Consider the following 10,846-nt stretch of genomic DNA (forward strand, 5'->3'; position numbering starts at 1 on the left):
ATTTCAAACTTTTTTAGGGCCATGAAAGTCCAATTTAAGACCCGTAAAAGTATTTATGTCATAGTTAAATAATGTTAACAATGTAAATTGCAAGTTGATCTCAATTTTGATGTTAAAGGTTCTCTATTGTATGGTAATGATTCGTAACCTTAATTCGATGGTGGAGAAGAGTTAGGGGTGTTACAGTTAGTGTTATCAGAGCTACAGTTTAGTCGATTATCAGACTTAACATAGCATGTGTGAAGTCTAGATATACATGTCATTTTATAACATATGATAGTGTGATGTCTTGTAACGCCCAAAAGTTCTAAGAATTTAATTGTAAGAATCTGTAGTAATTAAATATCTATATATGTGGCTTTGTATTCTGCTATTGTGTTTAAGGTTTGGAGTTCAAGTTGTATCGTTAATATTTTTATTATTTTGGAACAATCTCTATCCATGCGGTATATGTTTAAAGGTAGTTCTGTAAGAATCTATGTCAAGAATAAGCCTGTTGGTTCACTGGTTAAACATCTTTCTGTATTCTGTCTAGTTCCGAGTTCGAATCCCATTGTATGCGTTAAGAGAATTTTTGCTAGTTCTTAGAGGTATGTTGGTGGTTAAGACAAACTTCATTAAAATTTGGTTAACGTTCTGTGCCTTTTCTTCTTCTTTTTTATTTCTTTTCTTTCTTTAATTTATTTCTTTGATTTCTCCGCAACAAGTGTGTTCAACAAGTGATTATTGGAAATTAGTGAGGTCTTTAAGTTACTAAAAGATTTCTGTATAAGTTCTCTCGGGATCCTTCAACTTCTGCAAGGTTTGGTTAGATTTTTGTTGCATTTTAAATTGGGAATTCTCTGATTTTTTTATTTGAAATCTCTGTTAACTAGTCATTTTTTTCCTTAGGCGTGGGTACTGAGTGAAGTGACCCTTCGCGTGTTGCACCAACCTAGCACGATTGAATCATCGGTAAGCGTTAGTCGTTCAAAGTTTCCTCGTGTTGATTTATTCAACATAATTTATTGTGTTTTAATGTTGCATTATTTAGTCGTTTTAGTCAAATAATTGATTGTCGAATGGTTAATTAGGTTCCGAGTAACCTCAGCATTGCTTTTCCATCAAAGCAAAACCAGGTGCATACTGAAAACCTTAATTTTTGCAAGTTTCAGTTGCTAGAAATGGTGACTGTCAACACCACACGGTCAGGCCCACGGACCTGTGTCCAGGCCACGTGGCCTGGTGGCAGGCCATGTGGGTAACCATGTAACTCACTATTCATCAACTTGGGCCACACACGCAAGGCACGCGGTTGTGTGTCTAGGCCATGTGTGGCAATATTGGTGCAGGGTTCACACGGGTATGTGTTTGGGCCATGTAACTCACTGTTTGTGGTATAAGACCATACGGCCAAGGACACGGGCGTGAGTCAGGGCTGTGTAACTTATTATTTGTGGTATAAAACCACATGGCCAAGGATATGGGCGTGTGCCCAGGCAGTGTGAACCACACGGGCAAGGACACGGTCATGTGTCTAGGCCATGTAGAGTACATAAAAGGGCCCAAATATGTTTTTGAGGCCGTAAAAGTTACGCAAGGCTGGTTTTGATGTTTCCATAGTATGAATGATCTGAACTACTAATCTTTGCATGAAATATATACTATACGTACACTGTGATATTTACTCTAATATTGAGTTGTACTATCTATCATGGATATTGGTTCTTTGCGTACGCATAGGTTGGGATATTAAGAAGAATGAAGTGATTTGTTCTAAATTAGTGGCTAAGCCACCATATGTTCACTCTGATTCCGGCGTTTCGTTGTATTACGATCTAGCCGCCAAGCTGTGTTTATGTACACGTGTTAGATAGACATTCTGTGGTGTGTAGGGAAGGGTGGTTGTTTTTAACCCCATATGGTGTGATAGGATGGACGAAGATGGTGTGCAGCGGATGAGAGGTTAGGAATATCTGCATCTGACTCTGATATGTTCTGTATATGATACTGATATATGTTTCTGTATCTGAAACCACTCTGTCATGGATCTGAACTAGCAATGATTCTGTATCAAAATCAATCTTGGAATATGGACATTATTTGGTAAATGTGTTTACGTGAAAAAACTTCTTTATGCACTGAGTTTACAACTCACTTTATTGTTGATTGGGTTACAGGTGGTGTGAGAAATATCAAAAAAGATTAAGAGGGATTCGGGTCCTTCTGGTCATGGTCAGCGTCCTAAGAAGCAAGCAAGATTTGATAGGCCCCCAAGGGCCGAGGCACCAACTATAGTGACTTAGATTCAGCTGTAGTGACTGTAGGAAATGCCATCCGGGCGAGTGCTAGAGTAAGTTAGGAGCGTGCCTCTATTGTGGGTCAATGGAACACCGGGTAAAAGATTGCCTCCGTTGACCAGATCCCGTACCAGCTGCGGCACAGACTCCAGATCCAAATCTATTTAGCCTGTGGTAGAGAATCAACAACCATTTCAAGGACGTGGTATTGGTAGGGGTGGTAATGGGTCTAAAAGAGTACAAAGAGCACCAGGTAGAGGTGCAGGTCAGACTGAGACTCGTCAACCGACTCTAGTATATGCAGCAAGACACCGAGAGGATAACGATGATACTAACCTCATTGCAGGTATTTTCTTTTTCATTTTGTATCGTACTATGCCCTCATTGATATTGGTTCTACTCACTCATATATAGCTAGTGTTGTGTCCGCAAATCTGGGTTTAACTGCGGATAATACTACTAGAGATTTTTCTGTGATTAGCCCGCTGAGACAGTCAATACTTGTTGATAGAGTATACAGGTGGTTATCTTTAGAGCTTCAGGGTATAGTATTTCCAGCAGATTTGATCAAATTACCCTTTAATGAGTTTGATTTAATTCTGGGAATGGATTGGCTCGTTGAGTATCGGGTCAATCTAGATTGTGCAACCAAGAGAGTTACTTTGAGATCGAAAGTGAATGACGAGGTAGTCATGGTTGGTGAGCATTGAAATTACCTCTCTAATGTAATCTCCATTTTTATAGCAGGTAAGTTAGTCCGAAAGGGGTGCGAGGCATACCTTACTTATGTATCCAATTCTATTTCCGTAAAACTTTTGGTGGGAGATATCCACACCGTGAGGGAGGTTAAGGATGTCTTTCCCGAGGAATTTTCCAGAGTACCTCCGTGTAAAGAGGTAGAGTTTGGACTTGATCTGTTACCTGGTATTGCTCCGAAAGAGCTGATCAAGCAAAATGTGCAGCTTCAAAAACTCCTTGATAGGGGATTCACTCGACCGAGGGTGTCTCAATGGGGAGCACCGGTACTATTTTTTAAGAAGAAAGACGGGTTGATGAGAATGTACATAGATTATAAACAGTTGAACAAGTTGACAATCAAGAATAAGTACCCATTGCCGAGGATTGACGATTTGTTCGACCAGTTTCGAGGAGTGTCCTTCTTCTCTAAAATTGATCTATGCTTTGGTTACCATCAGCTCAAGGTTAAAGAGACTGATGTGTACAAAACTTCCTTCAAGGCTCGTTACAGACATTACGAGTTACTGGTAATGCCTTTCGGTTTAACGAATGCCTCAACGGCGTTTATGGATTTAATGAATCACATATTCCAACTGTATTTGGATTAATTTGTAGTGGTTTTTATCGATGATATCCTGATCTAATCTAAAACTAAAACTGAGCATGATGATCATCTTCGCATTGTACTTTAGATACTCCGAGAAAAACAGTTGCATGTCAAGTTTAGTAAGTGGGAGTTTTGGTTGCAGGAAGTCACTTTTCTGGGTCATGTGGTGGCGACCAAGGGAATTCGAGTTGATCCCAAGGAAATAAAAGCTATTATTGAGTGGAAACAACCGAAAAATGTGTTTGAGCTTCATAGTTTCTTGGGTTTAGTTGGGATTTTCTCTGATTGCATCGCCTCTGACGAAGCTGTTGTATAAGAATGCTTCATTCGTATGGTCTAAGGCACAAAAGTCTAGTTTCGATAAGCTTAAGTCCATTTTGGCACAAGCTCCTATCTTAGTTCAACCGGATTGGGTCGGGGAGTTTGTGGTATATAGTGATGCTTCACATGTCGAGTTAGTTTGTGTGCTTATGCAAGAAGGTAAAGTGGTTGCTTACGTATCGCGGCAGCTTAAGGCACACTAGAGTAACTACCCTATGCACGATCTTGAGCTGGCTGCGGTTGTGTTTGCTCTAAAAATCTAGAGACATTATCTGTATGGTGAAAGGTGTATTATTTACACTGATCACAAGAGTCTCAAGTATTTGTTAACCTAAAAAGAGTTAAATCTTCGGCAGCGCCGATGGGTTGAGTTACTTAAAGATTATGATTGTACGATAAAGTACCATCCGGGTAAGGCCAATGTGGTAGCTGATACCCTTAACCGAAGAGCGATGGTTGACCTGAGAGCATTGTTGGCTTGTCTGAGTTTGGTTGAAGATGCGGGCTATTAGCAAAATTATAGGTTAAACCAATTTGGATAGAATAGATTTGAGCTCAATAGTTGAGCGATGAGTCCTTAGTTCAGCATTTGCAACATGTTGAATAGAACGAGACTTCCGATTTTAGCTTGAACAGCGATAATGTTTTGTGTTTCAAAGGTCGGATTTGTGTACCTAATGATGAATAACTGAGGCGTTCACTCCTTTAGGAGGCACATAATAGTCCCTATGCTATGCATCCTAGTAGGAACAAAATGTATCAAGATCTCCGAGAGCTCTATTGGTGGCCCGGATTGAAACGAGAGATAGTCGTCTGAGTTTGGTTGAAGATGGGGCTATTAGCAGAATTATAGGTTAAACCAATTTGGGTAGAACAGATTTGAGCTCAATAGTTGAGCGATGAATCCTTAGTTCAGCATTTGCAACATGTTGATTGGAACGAGACTTCCAATTTTAGCTTGAACAGCGATAATGTGTTGTGTTTCAAAGTCGGATTTGTGTACCTAATGATGAATAGCTGAAGCGTCTGCTGCTTTAGGAGGCACATAGTAGTCCTTACGCTATGCATCCTGGTAGGAACAAAATGTATCGAGATCTCCGAGAGCTCTATTGGTGGCCCAAATTGAAACGAGAGATAGTCGCTTTTGTGTCACATTGTATGAAGTATCAAAAGGTTAAGGTGGAACATCAATTACCTTCCAAATTGCTTCAGCCGGTTAAGATTCCACAATGGAAGTGAGAGCGGGTAACGATGGATTTTATTAGTGGGTTGCCTTTATCCCCCACCAAGAAAGATTCGATTTGGGTCATCATTGATCGATTGACCAAATCCGCCCACTTTATACCCATCCGGAGAGATTACTCATTATAAATGTTAGCTAAACTGTACATTACCAAAATTTTGAGACTACACGGAATCCCAGTCGCAATCATTTCTGACAGAGATCGACGATTTATGTTTCGATTCTGGAAGAAACTTCATGAGGCCTTAGGCACCCAACTTGATTTCAGCACAGCGTACCACCCTCAAACCGACAGACAGTCAGAGTGAGTTATTCAGGTCCTGAGTTAGTTTCTGAAACTGAAAACATTGTAAGAGTAATTTGGGACCGTTTGAAGGCCGCATCTGATTGGCAAAATTCCTATGCTGATTTAAAAAGAAAAGACATCGAGCTTTCTATTGGTGATCAAGTCTTCCTGAGGGTATCACAGTGGAAAAAGGTCCTTCAGTTCGGACGAAAGGGCAAGTTAAGCCTGAGCTTATTGGGCCTTACCGTGTCTTAAAGCGTGTCAGACCTGTTTCATACCAATTAGATATACCACCGGAGCTGGATCGAATTCATGATGTGTTTCATGTCTCGATGCTGAGACGGTATCGGTCGGATCCGTCACATATTGCTATTGTCGATGAGATCGAACTGCGACTGGATTTAACATTCGAAGAAGAACCTTTCCATATCTTGGAACGTGATGTTCAGGTGCTCAGAAAGAAAACTGTTCCTTTAGTAAAAGTTCTATGGCAGAATCATGGTACTGAGGAAGCCATGTAGGAACCTGAAGAATCAATCTGTCGGCTGTATCCGTATCTGTTTGACTCAGGTATAATTTTGAGGTTGAAATTTCTTTTCAAGGGAGAGAGTTATAATGCTCCAAAATTTTAAGAATTTAATTGTGAGAATCTGCATTAATTAAATTTCTATATATGTGGCTCTATATTCTGCTATTGTGTTTAAGGCCTGGAGTTCAAGTTGTATAGTTAAAAGTTTCTTCTTTTGTAACAATCCTATCTATGCGGTATATGGTTAAATGTTGTTCTGTAAGTATCTATGTCAAGAATGAGCCTGTTGGTTCACCGGTTAAGCATCTATCTATATTGTGTCTACTTTCGAGTTCGAATCCCATTGTATGGTTAAGAGAATTTTAGCTAGTTGTCGGACGTATGTTGGTGGTTAAAACAAACTTCATTAAAGTTTGGTTAACGTTCTATGTCTTTTCTTCTTCTTTTTCTTTTCTTTCTTTATTTTATTTCTTTGATTTCTCTACAACAAGTGTGTTCAACAAGTGATTATTGGAAATTAGTGAGGTCTTTAAGTGAAAGATTTCTATATAAGTTATGTCGGGATCCTTCGACTTCTGCGAGGTTTGGTTAGATGCCTGTTGCGTTGTTAAATTGGGAATTCTCTGATTGTTTTATTTGAAATCTCTATTAGCTAGCCGTTTTGTTCCCTTAGGCGTGGGTACTGAGGTAAGTGACCCTTCGCGTGTTATGTCGACTTAGCACGGTTGAATCATCGGTAAGCATTAGTCGTTGGAAGTTTTCTCATGTCGATTTATTCGACATAATTTATTATGTTTTAACGTTGCGTTATTTAGTCGTTTTAGTCAAATAATTGATTGTTGAATGGTTAATTAGGTCTCAGGTAACCTCCGCATTGCTTTTCCATCAAAGCGAAACCAGGTGCATACAGAAAACCTTAATTTTTGCAAGTTTTAGTCGTTAAAAATAGTGGCTTTCGACGCCATACGGCCAAGCACAAAAACATGTGTCTAGGCTGTGTGAGTCACACGGCCTGGTGGCAAGCTGTGTGGGTAACCGTGTAACTCACTGTTCATCGACTTGGGGCCACACGGGTAAGGCAAATGGGCGTGTGTCTAGGTCGTGTGTGGCTATATTGGTGCAGGGTTCACATGGGCAACGGACAAGGGCCAAGGACATGGCGTGTGTCTGGGTCGTGTAACTCACTGTTTGTGGTATAATACCACATGGCCAAGGACACGAGCGTGTGTCTAGGCCGTGTAACTCACTTTTTATAGTATAAAATCACACGGCCAGGGACATAGGTGTGTGTCCAGGCCGAGTGAACCACACGGGCAATGACACGACCGTGTGTCCAGGCCATGTGGCGTACATAAAAATCTATATTGTAAATCTTTGCAAGAAATCTGTATTGTATGTACACTGTGATATTTAGTTTGATATTGAGTTGTACTTTCTAACGTGGATATTGGTTCTCTGTATACGCATGGGTTGGGATATTAAGAAGAATGAAGTGATCTATTCTAAATTAGTGGCTAATCCACCATATGTTCACTCTGATTCTGACGTTTTGCCATAATACGATCTAGCAGCCAAGCTGTGTTTCTGTACACGTGTCAGATAGACACCTTATGGTGTGTAGGGATAGGTGGGTGTTTTTAACCCTACATGGTGTGATGGGATGGACGAATATGGTGTGTAGCGGATGGAAGGTTAGGAATATGTGCATCTAACTCTGATCTGTTCTATATATGAAACTAATATATGTTTCTGTATTTGAAATCACTCTACCTTAGAAATGAACTAGCAATGATTCTGTATCAAATTAAATGTTGGAATATAGACACTATTTGGTAAATGTGTTTATGTGAACAAACTTCTTTATGCACTAAGTTTACAACTCACTTTATTGTTGATTGGGTTACAGATGGTACCCAATCTTAAACAGGTTGGTGCCGCGGAAGCTCAGTCAATCTCTTATCTTCTTTAGTTTACTACTCTAGGAAGTTCGATAAAATTTGGTAGCGTGACTTTGAAAGATTACATACTTAACTAACATTTGTGACGATTATTATGCGAAGTATGGTTTAGTAGAATTGTGTTATATGTGTGGCATATGAGTATCGACAATGTAATTCTCGAAATTTGGACTGGACATCTAGGCCAGGTTTAGGGTGTTACATGTCTCCTGACTTAAAGTGACTCTGTTTCTTTCATAGACAAAAAAATGTCTTCCAACTGAGCTAATCTCAATGAAGTTGAGAGCAATTCTTAAGCCTCCGATCTAGGGACTTCTTATTATGTGCCAAAATTCAAGAGTTTAAAAAAGAGGTTCACAATACTTTTCTTAATAATGAATGATATGTTTAATGTAAATGTGTGAATAGTTCTGCAATTTATATTTTTGTAATCAGAGAATATATTCTCTAAAAACTTCTAATCAAAGTTTCAAATGTAATGATTTCTCGATTCAAATAATGTAAAGAGAGAATAGCCCTCTATAAAAGGCTATCAATTTGAGAATGAAAGACAGAACTCGATTTAGCCATTTGAATTGTTTCTCCAAATTTTCCAAAAAGCTTCTTCAAAATTTAATTTTAAGTTTCTAAATTTTCAAATTAAGTTTTCAAACTTAAGTTTTCAAATTACAAATATATCATTACCTATCCGATCCTCAGATCCTCGGGAGTAACTGGTATCAGAGCCAAGGAGGAGCAGGTATTTCTAAGTTTAAGAAAAAATTAAATTTGTTTTCAATATTTCTAAGTTTAAGAAAAAATATTAATTGCAAAACTATTCACTTGTCTTTTTTTTGCAGGGAATATTTCTTCTTCACGCATTATTTTGTTGCAGGGAATCTCTCCTATTCACACATCATTTCTTGCAGGGAATCTTTCCTGTTCACGCATCATTTCTTACAAGGAATCTTTCCTGTTCACGCATTATTTTGTTGGAGGGAATCTTTCCTGTTCATACATCATTTCTTGTAGGGAATCTCTCCTGTTCATACATCATTTCTGGTATTATTTCTTTTTGGACCTGGTGATGGTTACCGAAGTAGTATCATCTGTAAGATTCACCATCTTGATTGAGGATGCTGAAGATTCATCTTCAGATTCGGAGTCCAATGAGCTGAGCAATTCAGCCATGAGTTTTTTGTATTTTTTTGTCTTACCTTGAGCTAACATTGCACTAGCTGTCGACTTTGCTTGAAGAAATTTTGCTGTGGTTTGATCGGGGGCTGCGAACTTACATAATCTTGTATTCTTGTTGAAAAAATTATCCAAATATTTTGAATCATATTTTTCATCATTAAATTTGTCCCACCATTTAGTCCTATAGTTGCGAACTAATAATGGAATTCTAGTATGTTGGTCTTGCTCATAAGAATAATTCCATGAGACAATCCAAGAAATGTATAGTTTTGAGAAAAAATGGATTGTCTTGTAAATGTGTTTTTGATCTGGTTCAGCATGAAATTTGTCAAAAAATTTGGGCCATAAGTTTTGAATTTTTTCTGGTAGTATCTCAAAAGATGATGGTCCACACCAATTCCACCACTCTTGGAACCAGTTTGGGAATTTGAATTGGGTGCCATATTTGAAATATATGAGCCAAGAATGTCTCATGTGTTGGTTGTTCATTAAGAAGGCATTGTACCATGCCATTTGGAAATCCCAATATGTAAAATATGGGTAATGGTCTATTTTGGTGGTAAATTTGGCTGGGAATTTCTTTGGAGAATTAGGGTTTTCACTCAAATCTTGGTCGAAGAATTTTTAATATTTGAACTGTAGAATGGGCAATAAAATTTGGATCTTTAGGATCTGTGTAATGTTTGAACAATACTGATCCAGTTTGGACCAGTATATTTTCATAATACTATTGGGGTTTTTGAAAATCCAATGGTTTGAAATGCCATCCATTGAAAAGTTCTTTTGCAAGTATTTGTAGAGGTTTTTCTAAAAATTCTTCCTCCAGAACAACAATTTTTTCAAAATATTTGTTTGGAAAATATTGTGAAGATTTTTTTGTAGCAATTTGTGAAGACACTGCTATCTCTTTTGGAAAAATATCTTGGAGAGAAGTCTCTTTTAAAACATTTTTAAGAGATTTTGGTTTGTGTAAAACAATCTCTTTATTTTTTGAAACCTTTGCTGCTTCAGCAGTAATTTGTTTGAGAGGAGTTTCCTCTTTCATTTGTGAAAAGGTCAATGCTACTTCCGGAGATTGAGATAGGGACTCAATCCATTTTTTGATTGGAGAACCAATCTCATTTGGATCTTGTGCATCTTGAATTATTTTATTTTTGGAGGATTTTGACGATGATGATGATTTCTCATCTTCTTCATGGAAAATTTCATACCATGACTTAATTGGTTTTGAGGTGATTTGGGTTTTGGATGATTCTTCTATTTTCCCTTTTCCTTAGTCTCGAAGTTTGGGGCATTTTTAAAGAAACTCTTTTGTGAGAAAATCAGGCAAAGAATTAGTTTCTCCTTTGATGTATTCAATATCAAAATCAAATATACTCAAGATTGCTTGCCATCTTGCAAAAAATTGTTTTGATGTAATGTTTTGAACATCTTTTTGTAAAACTTCTTTTGCTGATTTGCAATCGATTCGTAAAAGAAGTTTTTGATTTAATAAATCACTTTGGAATTTTGTAATGCACAAAACAATTGATAAAATTTCTTTTTTAGTGGTACCATAATTTTGCTGAGTAGGGTTCCAGTGTCTGGAAGTAAACTGGACTATTTGCTCTTTTCCTCCTTTAACTTGTTTTAGGATCCCACCATATCCTATTTCAGAAGCATCTGTCTCGACTATCTTGGGGGCATTTGGATCAGCTAAATATAGACAA

At 38.0% G+C, this 10,846-nt stretch overlaps 1 protein-coding gene across 1 annotated transcript; it reads left to right on the forward strand.

The window, feature by feature from the left end:
• Nucleotides 1-5,174: 5,174 nt before the first annotated feature.
• On the forward strand, nucleotides 5,175-5,995 carry LOC128035448 (uncharacterized). The gene is made up of 2 exons (XM_052625190.1): nucleotides 5,175-5,190; nucleotides 5,658-5,995. The coding sequence occupies exons 1-2, from the start codon at nucleotides 5,175-5,177 to the stop codon at nucleotides 5,993-5,995; spliced, it is 354 nt and encodes a 117-aa protein (XP_052481150.1).
• Nucleotides 5,996-10,846: the final 4,851 nt, after the last annotated feature.

Source organism: Gossypium raimondii, chromosome 12 (assembly GCF_025698545.1).
Source record: "Gossypium raimondii isolate GPD5lz chromosome 12, ASM2569854v1, whole genome shotgun sequence".
Lineage (NCBI taxonomy): Eukaryota > Viridiplantae > Streptophyta > Magnoliopsida > Malvales > Malvaceae > Gossypium > Gossypium raimondii.